The 18671-nt window shown below is 35.6% G+C and overlaps 1 protein-coding gene across 2 annotated transcripts in view; it reads left to right on the top strand.

Annotated features, from left to right (window-relative positions):
* The window catches only part of tenm2b (teneurin transmembrane protein 2b), a 282971-nt gene that overhangs the window by 181689 nt on the left and 82611 nt on the right, over positions 1 to 18671 (top strand). For both annotated transcript variants that reach the window (XM_034311334.2, XM_026938712.3), the window contains 2 exons: positions 83 to 307; positions 16114 to 16339. In XM_034311334.2, coding sequence (XP_034167225.2) covers positions 83 to 307; positions 16114 to 16339 — 451 coding nt within the window. The remainder of the gene's footprint in view (positions 1 to 82; positions 308 to 16113; positions 16340 to 18671) is intronic.

Raw genomic sequence — 18671 nt, 5'->3', positions numbered from 1 at the left:
TTAAATCCGCTCCGTCTAGCAACAGAGGAACACTATTGTGACCATCCTCATCTCAACATGCCTGCGTATGCTTGCTCCTCAGGTCGTCCCCTCCCTCCTACGCCATCCTCCAGCCTGCTCCCTCCCGCCCCTCCTCCTCCTCCGTCAGGCCCTCATCCCTCCGCTGCTCCCTCCATCAGGGAGTGTCAGATGCCCCTGCTGGACAGCGGCTCACCTCACGCCATGCTGGAGCCACCCGCCGAGGACGAGTTCTCCCCCAACTCCTACCTGCTCCGAGCCCAGGCTTCCAACGCCGCCGCTGCTGCAGGTAAGAAGCCGCGTTAGCGTGTTAGCACAACCCGCATTCCTCCCTCCATCACATCCTGCCTTCATCATGTACTACCTCCATCTCCTGTCTCTCTGTCTTCATCTCTCTCCACCTCTCACACCTCAGTGCTCTGAAACCTGTATCCCGAGATGAGTCTCATGCAATGGACTCTGAGCACTTTAGGAAAGTTGTGGATTGAATACATATGATTATATTAAGCCTGTACTGCATCTCGTACCTTCTACTATGATGGGAGGTTGCACTGATTTTAGTGATAAAGTGTTGGTATTTATTTTAGGGCTTGCAAAAGCAAATACAACATTTATACCTTCATACTGTTTTTGATTTCACTTCAGTATATACTTTGCATCCATTCTGTTTCAGTAGAGTATGCTGTAATAAAAAAAATCTCAATTTAGAAAGTACAGGCGTGCGTGATGTAGTCGTGAATTTGAAATATGATAATATGCTTTTTAATAATTATGTTCCAAAATGAAAATTTGTGACTGAAACTGAAACCAAACGATATTTCGAAAACCGAAATCAAAAAGTTTTCAGAGTGCTGGATTTGCTTTTTGCAAATATTGTTACTTATACTAAATAATAATTTAAATAATTCAAATTTAAATTTAAATAATTTAAAATGTTTTTTATTCTTCTGAATGTTCAAATGCATGAATCAAACATATTAATCAATTCACTGGTTCATGCTTCATTGGAAAAAAGAATAAAACAAACAGCTTGTTAGTGAAAAGGAATTCCCTTCAAGCAGCCGCATAAAACTCAGGTGATATCAAATAAAAAATCTATGATTATTATTATTATTAAACAGTATAAAAGATTGTAATAGAATGGACAAGGGTGAAGTACATAAATAAGTGGAAGGGAAAAAAAAGTGTAAATAATACACAATACAGAGTAAAATTATGTATTATAAAAGTATTTTATTTATATATATATATATATATATATATATATATATATATATGTATATGTTAAAATTATTACATTTAGTTTTAGTATTTTTTATTTTATCAGTATTGTTCTCCTATTAAAAAATTCAATAATAATAAAATTATCAATGCCAAAACAGAGGAATTACTGTCAATTAAATGCCAAATTTAAGAGAGAAGAAATCTAGAATTTTTTTTACAAAATCACTTTAAAAAGTCTGTACAAAATTGTGTGCTGTCAGTCAAGAGTTTTGATATTTTTACTATTTTAAAATTTTTCTGTATATATTTTTATAGCAAAAAGCAAAGATAATGCGATACACCAATAAAATAGCTGTACCTTCATGATGATTACGCCATACGTTAAACACAAACTGTCTTTCGTTCCAAAAAGGTTTTATTTTTATTATTTAATTTTTCCTCCGGTGGAGCCAGGATGAATACTGCATTTCCCCGTGTGTGATATTGGAAAGATGATCCCAGTATCATTTTCAGGTCACATGACTCTCCCGTAATGGTTCTCGTCTTATTGAAATATGAGTCGTGTATGTATGAGGCATCTCCGAGAAACACTGCTGATGTACTGGAGTATTTATTAGGATGGAAAAGGCAAACACATGTCGTTGAGGAGTTTGAAATAGCTTGCGTGAGAGGTGTGAGAGCTGACTTTGGCCCTGAGGGAGGCAGGTGAGAAGTGGACGGGATCTGAGATGATCGCAGTTCTGTTACACCGAGACGTCACGCTGTTCCACTCTCTCTCTACCATAAATCCTTTTGCACGGTGCATTTTTAACATTTTCTCTCTGTTTGCGATTAATTCAATCAACACCTGTAGTTACATACAGATAAATCCACTTTAGATTTCTTTCTCTATATATAAACTCATTTAAAGTGGCTCTATCTTTCTCTAACAAATGAAAAGATTCTTTTATCTTCTTCCTAAATCATGTTTATTTGATTAGAAAGGGACTTTATGGTAGAAAGGGACTTTATGGTACTATACTCAATACTGCTGATATTATATCACCTTGTAAGTGTGGTCATGTGTTAGCTAATGAGAAACTTGGATACCTCAGTGCGTAACAGAGTGTGTCCTTTTGCACTGAGGGATTATGAATGGAAATCTGTTGTGCTGTGATCACTTTGTCACTCTGTCCTCCTGTGTGTGATGTCTCACCATCAGAGCTCCAAAACAAACAAAATAGTGAAACATCTATTTCCGTGTTAACTGCTTAATGTTGAACTATTTGCATGATTTGTATTCATATTTATATGAATGCATATGAAATAGTCTTGAATTTATAACAAGACAAATTAATTGCAATTAACACCTCGTCTTTTTTATTTTCCGGTGATGAGCGAGTCCTAGTCAAACCTCACGCTCAATTCAAAATGGCCTGTTTTATATTTTTTTAGTGAAAATGGATGTAATAAATGTGAAGGACCTTTTTAACGTTATATTTAGAATACAAAGATAATTGAAATAATTTGAAATAAAGGGGTTATAAAATGGCAGGTGTTTGTAAATCTGAAAAACAATACAAACTGGTGTTACTTCATGTCATTCATGTCACATGGCCTCTCACGTGTGTTTTTTATGTTTGTTGTTCAGATTTAATATTTTATTATTCATCCACTGTCACTGTCTGCTGGTCTATTACCTAATTTTACTCAATGCATTTAATTTAGATGTTTAATAGATCATCTGTAGACTCTCAGTTCGTTCCGAATCCTGTCATAATTTCAAATTCGGTTCATGTATACACTGTTGATCACATGGTGAGAATCAGCTCATGGGCTGCTTCAGTCTATAGATAGTTTTAGACCGCTGAAAGCCGACTTCGCAAATAAACTTTTCCGACTATTATTTAAAGAGCTGTCCAGTTTTGGTGACTCTGTGCCTGCTGTAGTCTTTAGATTCCTGTTTGAAGAGTGGAACCTGATGTGATCTTCTGCTCTTGGAGCCCATCCGCCTCAGGGTTCAATGTGTTGTGGCTTCTGAGATGCTTTTCTGCTCACCACGGTTGTAAAGATGGTTATTTGCGTTATCATAGTCTTCCAGTCTGGCCATTCTCCTCTGATCTCTCTCAACACTGTGTTTCCGCCCATTGAACTGCCGCTTCCCGGGTGTAATTTTGTTTTTCGCACCATTCTATGTAAACTCTAGAGACTGTTTTGTATGAAAATCCCAGGAGATCAGCAGTTTCTGAAATATTCCATCCAGCCTAACTGGCACTAACAGCCATGCCGCGGTGAAAGGCACTGTGATCACATTTCCCCCCATTTCAGTGTTTGATATAAACAATAACTGAAGCTCTTGACCTGTATCTGCATGATTTTCTGGATTGTGCCGCTGCCACGTGATTGGCTGACTGGATAACTGCATGAATGAACCCTGAGTATAAAGAGATGATCTTGGTCAGTGAGACAGAACGTATGAAGTAATAAACTAATAACGCAAAAAAATGGAATTCAGATTGTTGGATTATTTGTTGTATTTGAATTGTTTAATACAATTCTCCACTCAGTTTTATTTTGCATATAATAAAAGGAAATTACATACATAAGCTTAACACTAGCAAGAGTAATAATTAGGGCTGGGCAATGTTACAATATAATATCAATGTCATGATCAATAATGTCACAATACACTTTTTAGAGATATTGCAGGAAATGTGAGGTGACATTTTATTTTCTTTAATAGCAATTACAAACCATGATTGAATTTAAAATGTTAAAATTTCCTTAGACAATCTTTAAAAATATAGATTGTAAAATGAAGAAAATGAAAGTAGTTTTTTTTAAGGAAAATAAAAGTTGTATTAATCTACATTGTTTAGTTTTTTTCTGTTTTTTTATATGTAACGCTAGTTTGTTAGCAAACCTATGAATATATCATAACATTATATAATTAATAATATTTTGTTTGCACTGCCCCATTCACACACGAGTACTGCTTACAAGTAAATGTAAGAAATGTTAAAATTCTAGGAATCACCAAGCGGTAAAGGAAAGAGAGGGAAAAAATTGTAACTGACATGATTTTCGTTGTAATTGTCATATTTTCATAGTTGTGCCTGAATTACATTTGACATTATTTTACAAACGTATTGAAAGCTCAGTATTATATGAAAGCTGAGGGTGTGTGAGATCTGAGAGGTGAAGCAGTGTGTATGAATCTGTCCATCACTATAAACCATTTGATCAGGAGGCCTTTAAATTTAAAGAGTGTTTGAACCAAAGCCGTCCTCCTGCTTCTTCTTTGTATGACATAATTGAAAGCTATTTCTTTCACACACACTGTATGTGTATATATATATGTGTGTGTGTGTGTGTGTGTGTCATATACTCCTCATCTGTATAGTATCTGTATAGTATTCTGTAGCTCATAGATTTCAGAGTCAATCTTTTCAATTGTCTGTTTAAGTGAATATATATGTTGTAGATAAATCTAATTTTAATTGTAAGTAAATGTTTTTTTTGCTGCAATGCCGGCAGTTAACAAGATCAGCTTCTTTACGTATCTGCAGTTGAGCAGCGCTTTATTAGAATTGCTTTGGAAGTTCCGATTTTTAGCATAACAATCGTGTTTGCTCTCCTGTGGCATTGCATTCAAGCTGATTGCTTTTACAGTATAGAGCAGCAGCATCAATCATACAAAAGCAAACTAAGCGTGCCAGGAATTGGCCAGGCTCAGTTTCACAAACTGTGTGGCTCACTCACTGTGACGCAGTGACTTTATTCTGTTCCCTGTGTGTGTGTGTGTGTGTGTGTGTGTGTGTGTGTGTGTGTGTGTGTGAGAGAGAGAGAGAAAGAGAGAGAGAGAGAGTGAATCTATCTGTGGCCATCAACATCATTATGATTCTACTGTTAGATTTTTAACTGTGAATATAATCAGTGTCATAGTAAAAAGGTTATAATGGAAGTGAAATACAATACAGAGCCAATTGTACTCCTGCTCATTCATGCAATTATCCAGTCAGCCAATCACGTGGTGGCGGCAATGCAGTGCATAAAATCATGTTATAAAATTAGTTACTATTCACATCACACCTCGGAATGGGGAAATAATGTGATCTCAGTGACTTTGACCATGGCCTGGTTGTTGAGTAGTATTTCAAAAACTGCATTTTTTTTGACACACAGTGGTCTCTGGAGTTTACACAGAGCGGTGCAAAAAACAAAAAAACATCTAGTTTGTAGAAGTCCTATGGGTGGGAAAGGCTTGTTGATGAGAGAGATCAGAGGAGAATGGCCAGACTTGTTCAAACTGACAGTAACTCAAATAATCACTCGTTACAACCACGGTGAGCAGAAAAGCATCTCAGAACATCTCAGAACACACAACACAGTCAACCTTGAGGCACGTTAAGCACTCTGAGATGCTTTTCTATGCTCAGAACTTCATTACTATTTATTATTATTCATTTTCTTTATTTTATTATTTTTTTTTATTATTATTATTTTGCTTTTCAAGTATGAAAAACATGCAGATTTCTCAGTTTGTCGTTAGATTATGTGTCGTTAATGTGTTAGGACACTGTTTTAGCAGCCCTCGTTCTCAGTTATTGTTTTTTATTAATTCTTTTTCACTCATTTATTTTAGTTAGTTACTTACTTACAGTGTAAGTGATCTATTATTTGGTGCATTTCACTCGTAACGAAGCACAACAGTTCTGCCAAAAAAGAGATATCGGCCAGTATTCATTTGTATTTATGTATAACATATTTTCTAAAGGAAGGAAGATTTCCAGAAAGTAGTGGCATGTGTATATAACAAAGTTTTATGAATAACAGGTCATTTATGGAAATATTTTAATAATATAGGCTAAAGAATGTCAATGTCGAAGAATAGTTAATGAATGATGAGTATCAAAGAATGATAATGCATACAAAGAATGTGGCAGTCATTTAGTGCCCATGGTACAAACCTTCATTTTAATGCTGCTGGGACTTTCAGAATAAACATATCATGTCTTAATGCAACACACACACACACACACACACACACACACACTCACACACACACACACACAGTTTCTTGAATGTTTGATTAAACTATACAGCCATATTTAGCGCTAGAGTGCAGTGCATATTCAAGACTAAATACAGAGTTTGTAAAAGTCAATAATTATATTTGGTGCATAAATATATACTAGTTACAAAATATATAATGTTACAGACATGTAGTATTATACATTATAAAGCATTAAGTTCTGAAGTAAATCTGGTATGTTTAACATTAGCACTAAGTACTCTATACTTACATATTTAACTTGCAAGGATCTATCATTTATATTTTCATATTAAAGTCTGAGTAATTATTGCTTTATGGATTTCAAGTACAGCTTTACAAACCTGACATTTTTCACATAAATGACTTAAATTACTTACATACATTTCAAAATCCAGTTGTATTTATGCATCAGAAATGATCTGTCCTTACCGCATACGTACATATTAAATACCAGGTACTTACTGAACTGAGAAATAAAGTTATACCTGGATTTATTTAGTTTTTTTAAATTCCACAATAAGATTTTACATCAAAATGTATGTAAGTTTAAGAAAAATGTCCATCTTTAATAAACTTCAAATACATATTTATACATGCATGTATATACATATAAGTATGGCTAAATTGTATATTAAGTAGATAATGAAATTATAGTAAAACATATCCAACAGCTGTATTTTTGTATTTTTATTGTAACTCGTTTTGTTTTTTATGCTACTTGTGTTACTGTTGTTCTGAACAACAAATTTTCACTTTAGGACATATTTCCCACTTTGGCATTTATTGTGTAAAACTGAGAGGTCATTTTAAAATGAGTTTAAAAAATTATTTTTAAAATGTCCTCAATTTCCTGAGTACTTTTTTATTTAGAACTAAGTTTGGCTGATATGACGATATAATATCAAAAGCATGATAAATAATATCACAGTATGTTTTTCCTAGGTATTGTGGATATTATGATTTTTTTAATAACTTTTTTTTTTACATTTTTTAATAATTACAAACTGACTGGAAGCATTTTAATGTACTTGTAATTAGAAAAAAAGAAAAAAGAAAAGAATTCTCTTTTTCAGTGTTAAATATTTTTTAGTTATTTTTATGAATCAAGATGTGAGTTTTTTCAGGTAAAAAATAAAAACATTTATTCTTGTAGACATTAAATAAAATTCATTCATTGAACTTTTTTTTTTTAATGCAACACTACTGTGCTGCTTTAGCAACCCTATTGTATATGTCACGATACTTAGAAATCATAGAAATGCCTTTGAGTATCATCATATGATGTTTTTCATATCGCCTGACCTTATTTGGAACTTTTAGAAAATGTGCTCAGCAAATGTGGGACCTTCTTCAAGACTGATGTTCCCACCATTTTAAAGCTGCTTGTGCTCCCAGACTCAGCAACTGCTTCCTCACCTGCTCATATAGTTTTAAAATGGGGAGAAAAGCTTTGCATTACGTGGATGTGGGATGTTATGACTAATCACATGGCTGACGAAGCACCAGGACTGGAATATTTCTGGTGGTTAATGATGAGATTTCATTGCAGTAGGGCCGAGGCTGAGAGTATGCCTAAGCATATGTCAGGGATGAGGAATAGATTCTTGCTTATGTAAAGGATTACTCCTGACTTAGCTGTAATCTTCTGAAATCAGATATTGCACATTATTTCAGCAGTGTGAACTGAGTACTGAATGATGAATCTTTAGTGTAACGATGATCCATATAATCAGGGAAGGGCTGATGGGAATTTATGCAGATTTCAGTTCTTTTTTTTTTTGTTTTAAAAGATTGCATGAGCAATAGGGGTTTTAAGTAAATGCATCATTTTCATAATAAAGATATCCTTGAATCCTGAGGCTATTTTAAACAATTATTTAGAACAATTAATCATTCAAATTTAATTTGTATTTATAGTTTATTTGGATTTTATTATTTGGATTAAAAAAGGCTTTTAAATAATTTTAATTTGTTTAATTAAGTTAACGTAAACTGTTTATATTATTTATTATTTGAAATATTTTTTTTTAAATAATGCAGCCCAACATAAAGCAGTGCTTTACTCCTCATATTCAGTAGCGATTTTCTGAAGATTACAATTTTTTATTTATTTTTAAAACGACAGGTCGTACTTTTTAACCATTTATAGTTATATTTAGTTATTTAATGCTGTGGAATGTCCGTGAGACGAGTTACTTCCTGTTATCGCTTATGTTATAGCAGCTATAAACAGTCTTTCCTTCACCAGTTTTGTTTGTTCTCTCTCTTGAAGTTAAAAAAAGGCAGCTTGTCATGTTATTGAGAAAGCAGAATGTAGTGGAGGACTTTCCTGTGGAGGAAAACTTCCTGACACTGGAGACTCCTTCCATAAATGTTAAACAGACAGTTACAGAATGCAACCACCATATTTTTTGTTGAATAAGAGCACATTTTTTAAAATCGGTTTATTGTTAATCTTGTGTCATAGAAGTCGCTGTGAATTAGCTGTTACTATAGAAACGACAATATGACCATGAGAACAAGTGCATTGATTTAAACCTGGGATTCGAATCACACCAATCAGAATCGGGACTTCAGCAGAGCTGTGGTTAAAACTTTTTTATACGACCCTTTCAGAGATCTGTGCTAAAGCACTGCTGCAGTGATCCCACTTTTCCAGCCTGTGTTAAACCACGAGCGTGACCTGATCTATTCAGTGCCCAGGCTCCCAGCAGGACGTGTAATTGGTATGCGCTGATGTTCTGCTGCGTGTCTTTGGCCGTGCTGCCGTATTACTGCGAGCAGATGATGGCTCCTGCTGAAGGTGTTTCAGGCAGCTACTCTCTCAGAGCGGGTCTCTCTGAATCGTGCCCTTCGCCAGCTCCTCTCTCTTTCTGCCGTGTTTTATTTCTCATCTCTTAGCGTTGCAGTACTGCTAATGTATTATTCATGTGTTGTTCGTGTTTCTCCTAGCTATTTCTGGTATCTTCATAGAAGAAAAAAAACGAGGAAATCACATAGGATCGTAAATGTTTGATCATTCCTTTTATTATTCCTTTCTTATAATAAAAGGAGTAATCCTTCCTTCTTTTTTATTTTTCTGGGTGAAATAAATACCCCCGACAATGTCGGATAGACACATAGACATATAGATGTGTTATATTACAGACTGAAATAATGATAGTGGTGTAATGAGTGGTATTTTGGCACATTTTGTGGCTGCATTTAGGGCACATTTGCAGTCTGGTCTCAGGGTTGCATAAGAGGACCATTATTACGCTCTAATTACTGCAGATGAGTAGCCAAGGCCATGATCAGAAAACGATGTGAGAGGAATACGTAAAGTCTCACTCCACCTTGCCCTATTCCTCTTTTCTTCGGAGTTTCTCAGTTTCCGTACTCTTCATCCTTGTTAAAATGGTATAATCTATTTCCTTGTTTATTTTTTTTTTTTATGAAAGACAAAATGTCTTCAAAGATGGAGTCGGTTCAGTGTTTAGTCCTGGTTTTAGACTGAGTAGTAAAGAAATAGAGCATACAGTCCCTAATGCTTTCACCACTTTTTTGTTAAAAAAAAAAAAAAAAACATGGCAGAAAGGGCTCGAGTGGAATTTTGCATGCAAGTTCTTTTTTTTTTTTTTTTTTAATGTGTACAGATAATATTCTGGTGAAATAGTAAAATATTGTTGGTCTGCTAGAAATAGCTTGGTCAGTTTTGCAGAGAATTAGACAGATGAAAGAAAGACAGAAAGCAGCTCTATGAAAACACACACACACACACACATATACACGCACATACACATATACACACACATACACAGTAAACAGTATGAGTCAGGAGCGGAGCAGCTAGCTCCATTACCTCAGCTGTCTCCAGGCTCCTGCTGCCACATTTAGATTGTGTCTTTTATCATTCCAAATTGACATTTATGCTTTTACTCGTATTGTTTTTCCAAGGTTCCCACCGCTCTTGTCGAGCAATTTATTTTAATCCCTGTCACGGCAAGGCCCTCTAGCCTAGCGGAGCTTAGCCTAGCAACGGTAATTTCACCGTGGCCGTACGGCAGCGAGGCACCCCGCGAAGACCTCCTCCGACCTGCCTCTGCTTCACCCGCGCTAATTACTTTCAACATTTTCTTTCCCTCTTAGGCTTTCTCATCTCTCTCATATTGCTTCCTTGTTTCCTTTCTTTGACAGCTGAGAAGAAAGGCAAACACGAGTTTCCTAGATTTTTACCGACAATGCTATCCGTTTTCATGTCCTTATTCTCTGAGAGAATCTGGCGAGCTGTATATTTCTATTTTTTTTTCATTATCACTCCTTCACAATAACCCGCTTTTCAGTTATTGCCTCACGCTGTTGTAGCAAGTTTTTTCCTTCTTTGCATTTCCTTCACATTTCTGCCATCTTCTATTGATTCTCCTTAAATGTAAACGTGTCTCTTTGTTATCACCATGATGAAAAGTGGCTTTCAGAGTCGGAAGTGACAGTCGGGGCGAAATGGGCCTCGCGTCGCGTCTCTCTCTTTCTCTCGCTCTCCTCATGTGACTCGCCGAGTATTTTGTCAGCTCCTGCCGTTTGCTCACTGAATCAAAACTCAATTATTCATAAACACTGTTAAATGGTGGGGAACGGAAAAGCTCGGGGAGAAAGAAACACGGGCTGGGGAGGAAAAAAAAAAAGACAGAGCGAGAGGCTGGTGGAGATGAATGAAGCTTGGTGGCAGGAGACGGAATGGCTGCACAGCTGTTTCATGTTCCAGTAAAACGGATATCATAAAGCCTGTGATGCGAACGGAAATGTGAGAAAGGCAGCAGGCTTTGACTGCTATACAGTCTTATTTGCACTCGGTGTTTTGAAAGAGCAGAACAGGATGCAGATTGACGGCATTTCGGCGAGGAATGAACTGAAAACTTTCCTCCTAAAGTTCCTGGAAAGAAGCTCGCTTATATACAGTGCATTGAATTCAGTCTGAAAGAGTGTCAGAGAAATACTCCTCTTCTTTAAAACTCCTTATTGTCTTGGAGCATTTGAATGTGAAGAATTACTCGGCACCTGTTTTACATTCAGCGGCATATTTTCTCAAATTGAACAATCGAAAGTGTTTAGCAGAACACTCTTTTTTTGGTATTATTTTGGTTCGTAGCTTTTATCGTTACCTCCAGCTCTTTTTGTGTAAGATCGATGTTCTTGTAGAATTTGCTGAATTCTCCTAACATGTCAGTTACCATTATTGTTGTACTCAGGGCCACGACTAAAAGCAGACATCAGCATTCTGAACTACAGCCAGGTCTTTTAACACCTAGTGTCCTTGTAGGGGGAAAAAAACAAGACAAAACAAATGGTATTTCAAAGTGGCCTTGATTTCTGCTGATTGCCTGCATTGATGTAGGCTATAGGTTGATACGTGACTGAATAGCAGGTTATAATCCATTAGAAACATTCGGACATTCCATACCATGCTCGGACTGGGTTTTTATTATAACAGCATTCCATTATAATTATATTATTATAACAACGTATCACTGCTTTTCTCAAATTAGATTTAATTTTAGTTATTATACTAACCGTTGTACTTAAATGAAAAGACTTTGAGAGTATTATAAGCATTTGTCTGATAATAATCAAAAGGGTGTATTTCTGTAGCAGCATGACTCTGACTGTAGTTCCTGCTGTATCATAAATGATAGGTTTATATTAGTGCATTTGTTCTAATATATTACCATTTCTATAGAAGCAGCTCATGCACGGGGACTTTCCAGTATCTGAGTAACATGAGACGCTGCCATTTGTTCTGCTAACTTCCAGAAAGAGAATAAAAAGAAAGGGTGGTGAGGGAACGACTGTTTGTTGCTGCTATGATGTAATTTGTAATATGAAGACAAAATTCAGCCTGGGCTGGATCACACCACCCTAGCGTGGATATTTTCATATAACAGCATGGTCATAGAAAAGCACAACAAGTTTGGGGGTTTTAACTGGCAAAATTCAAAACTGAAGCTGAAAAACAAGTTCCAGTATTTACACCTGGATATGAGACTTCAGTAAGTTAGCATTTAGCAGTGGTGTTACCATCTATGGTATAGCCGTAGCAAATATGTTTTTTTTTTTTCCTCGCTTTGGCAATACAGGAGGCACATGAAATCTATGCTATGAAATGCAAACCGAATGCAAATAAAATTAGTCAGATGGAAAAGGCAATTCAGTGAAGGTGAAAGGACGTGGGACGTCAAAGACATTTGTTGCTGTAGAGGTTACTTCTGCTTTCATCAAACTGAACTGTGAATTCACAAGCCACAGTCTTTATCATTAACAAAATAACATTAGCAAAGTATCATAGTTACAGAGTAACATTAACAAAGTAACATTAGCAAAGTACCATAGTTACAAAGTAACATTAACAAAGTAACATTAACAAAGTGTAATAGTTACAAAGTAACATTAACAAAATAACATTAACAAAGTACCATAGTTACAAAGTAACATTAACAAAGTAACAAAGTAATGTTAACAAAGTGTAATAGTTACAAAGTGACATTGACATAGTATCATAATTACAAAGTAACATTAACAAAGTCACATTAACAAAGTCACATTAACGAGGTACCATACTTACAAAGTAACATTAACAAAGTAACGTTAACAAAGTGTAATAGTTACAAAGTAACATTAACAAAATAACATTAACAAAGTACCATAGTTACAAAGTAACATTAACAAAGTAACATTAACAAAGTGTAATAGTTACAAAGTAACATTAACAAAATAACATTAACAAAGTACCATAGTTACAAAGTAACATTAACAAAGTAACAAAGTAATGTTAACAAAGTGTAATAGTTACAAAGTAACATTGACATAGTATCATAATTACAAAGTAACATTAACAAAGTAACATTAATGAAGTATCCTAGTTACAAAATAATTAACAAAGTAACTTTAACAAAGTATCATAGTTACAAAGTAACATTAACCAAGTAACTTTAACAAAGTAACATTAACAAAGTATCATTAGGGAAGTAAAATTAACAAAGTATCATTAACAAAGTAAGTAAAACTTAACTAATGTTTGTTCCATCAATAAGTAAAATTAATTCCCCAGCTGTCAACATGAACATGAAGTTTGTGGGGGTTAATTGGCAAAATTAAGAACTGAGGTTGAAATACAAGTTCCAGTATTTATACTTGGCTATGAGAGCTCAGTAAGTTAGTACCATTTAGCAGAGATGCTAAAGCATACAGTCGTATCAAATGCAAATAAAATTAGTCAGTCAGAAAAGGGAGTTCACTGAAGGGGAAAGGACATGGGCCGTGAAAGACACAGTTGTTCCTGGTAGAGGTTACTTCTGCTTTTATTAAGGTGACCTGTAAAAGTGAGCCAGGTGAAAAAGTTTGGCAGGACTGTGGGCTCTTTGATTAGTAAAATGCTTATTATTAAGAAGCGATCACATGGGACTTTTTATTTATGTTTATTAATGTTAGTTAAGGGTACGTTAACCTTTTTCCTGGTAGTTCTCAATACACCAGTATTTTAATTTTCAACTGATTTTTTAAAAAAATGAAATCAAAAACATGTTTTTTCTTAATTTTACATATTTTTTTGTAAAAAAAATAAACTGTCATTTATTCAACAGATAATTTCTTCAATAGTTCTGATTATGGTTATTGAAGTAGCAGATGAATAGGCCTGTTTTTGCTTCCTTTAAAAAGCTTCATTTGTTTTCATTTTTCTTTCTGCTTCTTGGGTGTACGTGTGAAAAGCCTGGATGTGTTCACTCATCACTTAAGGTCACTCCAGCTAACTGCATTTTCTGCTTGCCTTTTGTGCTGCTGTATCCTCTGTGTGAAGGAGATGAAGCCTGCACCAGGCTTCTGTTCAACTCTCACGTCTACTCCCTGGCTGGCCTTCATCCGTCCACTGGTTTGTCACCCAGCAGGAAGTGTACGTTACATTGTGTCTGAGCTCCACATGGTGCTGCACGATAATAACAGTAACTGCACCACCTCGTACTGTAATCTCCGCATTACTGTCCTGACCTCTGTGAGCCCAGTGGCGTGAGATGTAAAAGCGTAAGAGTGGCCTTATTGTTCTCTCGGCTTCACACTGAGGTCCCTGGCGTGTTCTTCTCCTGGGTGGAAAAAAACCGACACTACCAGCTCTGCTCTCTCTTTATGTTCCCAAGCAGTTCCATTGATGGTCACCGCTACAAAGCCAGCTCTCTTTAGCAGCTGTCGCTTCGATTTTTGGGCTCCAAGTGGGAAAAACAAAGGAGGACGCATTGGATTCAGGTTTGGCCAAGGATAACAGAGCGAGATAGAAGCGCAAGTCCTGCGATGCTTTTGTACAGGCAGGCAGGGTGTTGTGAGCAGCCCAGGGTCAGCTTTGATGGACATGTCACCGGGCTGTAATCCATTGTTCCTGCTGCTATTGTTAGGAGTGCCGAGTTCTTCCAAGAGTTCCTCTCTCATCGGAGCAGCTTTGTGCTGCGCTGCGTTTGTTGAGGGCTGATTTTTGGCCTGCTCCAGCACGCCGTGCAGCGCCACATTACACAGCCTGGACCCTCCGAGCGTAGCCGAGCTCCTCTCAGCCCTCAATCCTTCCTTTCATGTCTCCAGCACTTTCTTTTCACAGTACGGAACGGAACGGAGCTTTCAGTCGCTCACTTTTTTTGCCTTCTTCACAGAGCCGAGTGCTGCATGCTGGGAAAATGGCCTCGGATGAATTTTAATTTCTGCGCGAACACTGAAGGAGACGGTTTATGTATTGAGCAATTGGGGGTTTTTTTGTATGTGAACAGGAGCAGTGTAATCACATCTATTATGTTTTCTCTGAGAAGCCAGGCATTGTATAGATGCGAAATAAAGACAGCTGGAACAAATGTAAAGAATACAGGAATATATTTTGGCCTTTGTTGCAGTCACTGTGGATAATTGAATTTAAATAGTAAACCTTATGGATTATAGAGGCTTCCATTGAACCTCTATTAAATGTCATAGTCCTATACGTATTGTTGAGGAGCAAATATTTTCTTTTCGGTTGAACTGAATGTGAATGTATGGAACAGGAGTTTGTATTTCCATGCATGAATACAGTTTGATGAAATAAAAAAGGAAAAAAGAAAAGAAGGGGAAAAAACTATTTACTGAGTTAAAGAAACAATACCTGAATTAATAAAAAATTCTTTAGAAAAATATATACTGTAATATTTATAAATGTATATATTTTTGTAAAGTAATATAAATACAATATAGTTTTTTCATATTATTCTCGGTATTTATTTATTCATGGTATTTATCTGTTTATTAATTAATTCATTTATTTAGTCAATAGTTACTACTACTATTATTATTATTAATAATAATAATAATAATATAGCAGTTATTGAAGAGAAATGAATGAATGAATTTTTAAGGAATTTAGGAAATACATTTTAGGGGAAAAAAAGGGAATTTTTAGTTTCAGTTTCATAAATTGTTTATTATAATTGTTTATTTAAGGCCAAAAAGGAATACTCAAGCTCTTTTTTCTTTATCTTCCTCAACCTATAGGCATTTCGATTTCTTTTTTATTCACTCAGATCTTATTTCACAGCGATCAGCCTCCCTCTATTCCCCTCAACTCAAATTTCACATCCTCCTTCGTTCTGTTGCTCTGTTCTGAGTGTAGGAAAGGCAAAAAGAAGATGGAGAAATAAAATCCATGCATATGTATGCACTATTTCAAATAGCTGTTTGTGATAAGATGCTTTGAACATTAGAGGCGCTGTAATTTAACACACTCTCTCTCTATTTCTCTGTCTCTTTCTCTCTATCTGTGTGTCTCTCTCTCTCTCTCTCACTCTCTCTGTCTCTCTCAGGTCCGTCCAGTCATCACAGCCAGACGGCCCCACGTCCTCCTCTGCCCCCTACACACAACCACCACCAGACGTCGGCTAACTCTCTGAACTGCAGTGGTCATGGCAGTCGGCGCGCCCCGCAGAGCCACGTGCCCACCGCTGCGCCCGCTGACGGCCCGTCCACCCCGGAGTCAGTGCAGCTCCAGGAGAGCTGGGCTCTTAACAGCAGCGTGCCACTCGAGACACGGTCAGGTTCTGTCTCACACCTCAAAGTCATTATCACATGTCTATATTCACCTTCACATGTCACCTTCATAATCTGTTCATTGCTTCAAGCTGTCAGTGCTGCTAACTCAGTCAGTTTGTTTAGAATTTACAAAACTGAAACTGATTTTAAAACACCCAGTATGTTCTAGCTTTATAACAATTTTTAGAAATTTAATCAGTATTTAGGGAAATAAGCAAAGTAGACAATCCTCCCCAATTTCACCATGTTACTCTAAAAAAACAACCTAAAATATTGGAAAATGTTTTATGTTCATTGCAGGAACTCAGCCGAGTGTATACAGTTTCAAATTTAAACAATATTTAAGGAAATAAGAAAACTCCTGAATTTCACTTGATTTTAAAATACTCAGTATTAGCTTAGCTTCATCTCAATTTTTTTATAAATGTAAACAATATTTAGAGAAATAAGCAAAGTAGAAAAAGCCCCTCAACATGTTTGGGTAATCCTCCCCAGTTTCACCAGGTTACTCTCATAATGAAAAAGACCTATAATGGATAATATACTGCTAATATAATTTTGCAAAGGAAAAAAATATTATGTTCGTTACAGCAAGTTTGCCAAGAGCATAAAGGTACAAATTTAAACACTACTTAGGGAAATAAGCAAAGCAGACAAATTCACTTGACATGTTTGGGTAATGTTCCCCAATTTCACTACATTACATAAAAAAGACCTAAAATAATGGCTAATAATAATTTTGGAAAATAATATTTTATGTTCATTACAGGAACTGATGCAACTAAAGTGTATAAAGTTTCACACTGAAACACTATTTGGGAAATAAGCAAAGTACAAATGTATAAAGTCCCTTTAACATATTTATGTAATCCTCCCAAATTTCACCACATTACCAAGGATAGATAGATAGATAGATAGATAAAACCATACTTAAAATATACTGCTAATAAAATTATGGAAATAATTATTTATGTTCATTACAGCAAAATTAATACAGCTAAATATAAACAAAATATACAAAGTTTCATGCTGGAAAAAAATATTTTAATCTTGTTATACTTCATCTTGTCTGTTCTAATAAAGAAAGAAAACAGCAATTCATCAACAAAGGATTGATTCATCACACGTCATGTAATTAATAATTCTCTTTCTTTACACAAGCAGTAGAATAGTGAAAGGTCTTACTAAATCACTGCACGTTGAACAAGAAACAAGGAAAAGTAATGTTTCTGACCTTGCAGTTACCACGACAAAAATGCACGAGATTCCAAATTCGAATCCTAGCGATACCACAGCAGTCCACAATTAGCTGTGCTCTCTGGGTGGGCGGGATGTTGACACCCTCTCCCCTGTCAATCACAGCGATACTAGCCAATCAGAGGAGGAGCAGAAGAGAGCAGTGTGTGTATGTCTGTGATGCAACATGAGCAGCAGTTCAAAAAGATGCTGTAGCTGCTTTCATGTGTCTCAGAGGAAACACGTGTTAGCACTCACACTCCCTGTCAAGCAATAAGGGAGAGCTAGCTAAGAATAATAATAATAATAATAATAATTAATAATAATAAAAAATATGCATTACATTACAAATATGAGCATTAAAAAAGAAGTCCTTTTGTACGTCAGGTGCAAATCATTAGTTGAATAATCGTCAATAGAACAACTTTCACACTTTATTTTTCATCACACCATTAAGTCTATAATTGTCTTCTTTATTTTAGTCCCAGTTGTGAACAGCAGTTGTGTATTTTTTTTGCACAAACATACTACGGGTGAGCGATATGACAAAAATATCATATCGCAGTTCACAATATGTATCAACAATACGTTACACAATATGTATCATGATATCTAGGTTTGTGATTTATATTATGTCTACAAAAATAAATATGTTTTATTATTTTCTTATATTCAAAAAGATCATACATATATATATATATATATACAACAATGAAAAGGAGAAAATAAATACAAATCTGTCAAATGTATGATTTTTGAAATGAATTGTGAAAAATTTATCACAATATCGATATAATATCATCATTTCACCCAGCCCTAATGCATATATCGGATAGTGATATGAGTCATTCCAGTCTTTTAACTGATTATAATTTACCAACCCAAACGCTTACGATGGACCTTCTTAGCTGTAGACTGAAAGAGAAATATGGCAAGGAGAAATATGTAAACGTATTATACACCTAGAGCAATACGTTTACATATTTCTCCTTGCCATATTTCTCTTTCAGTCTACAGCAATGAAGGTCCATCGTAAGCGTTTGGGCTTTTTTCATGATGTTGTTCATTTCATAAATAACTCATATCAGTGTATAAT

The sequence above is a fragment of the Pangasianodon hypophthalmus genome, chromosome 15 (genome assembly GCF_027358585.1).
Source record: "Pangasianodon hypophthalmus isolate fPanHyp1 chromosome 15, fPanHyp1.pri, whole genome shotgun sequence".
Classification (NCBI taxonomy): domain Eukaryota; kingdom Metazoa; phylum Chordata; class Actinopteri; order Siluriformes; family Pangasiidae; genus Pangasianodon; species Pangasianodon hypophthalmus.
Note: the sequence above shows the minus strand (reverse complement) of the source record. Positions and strands in the feature narration are given on the sequence as shown.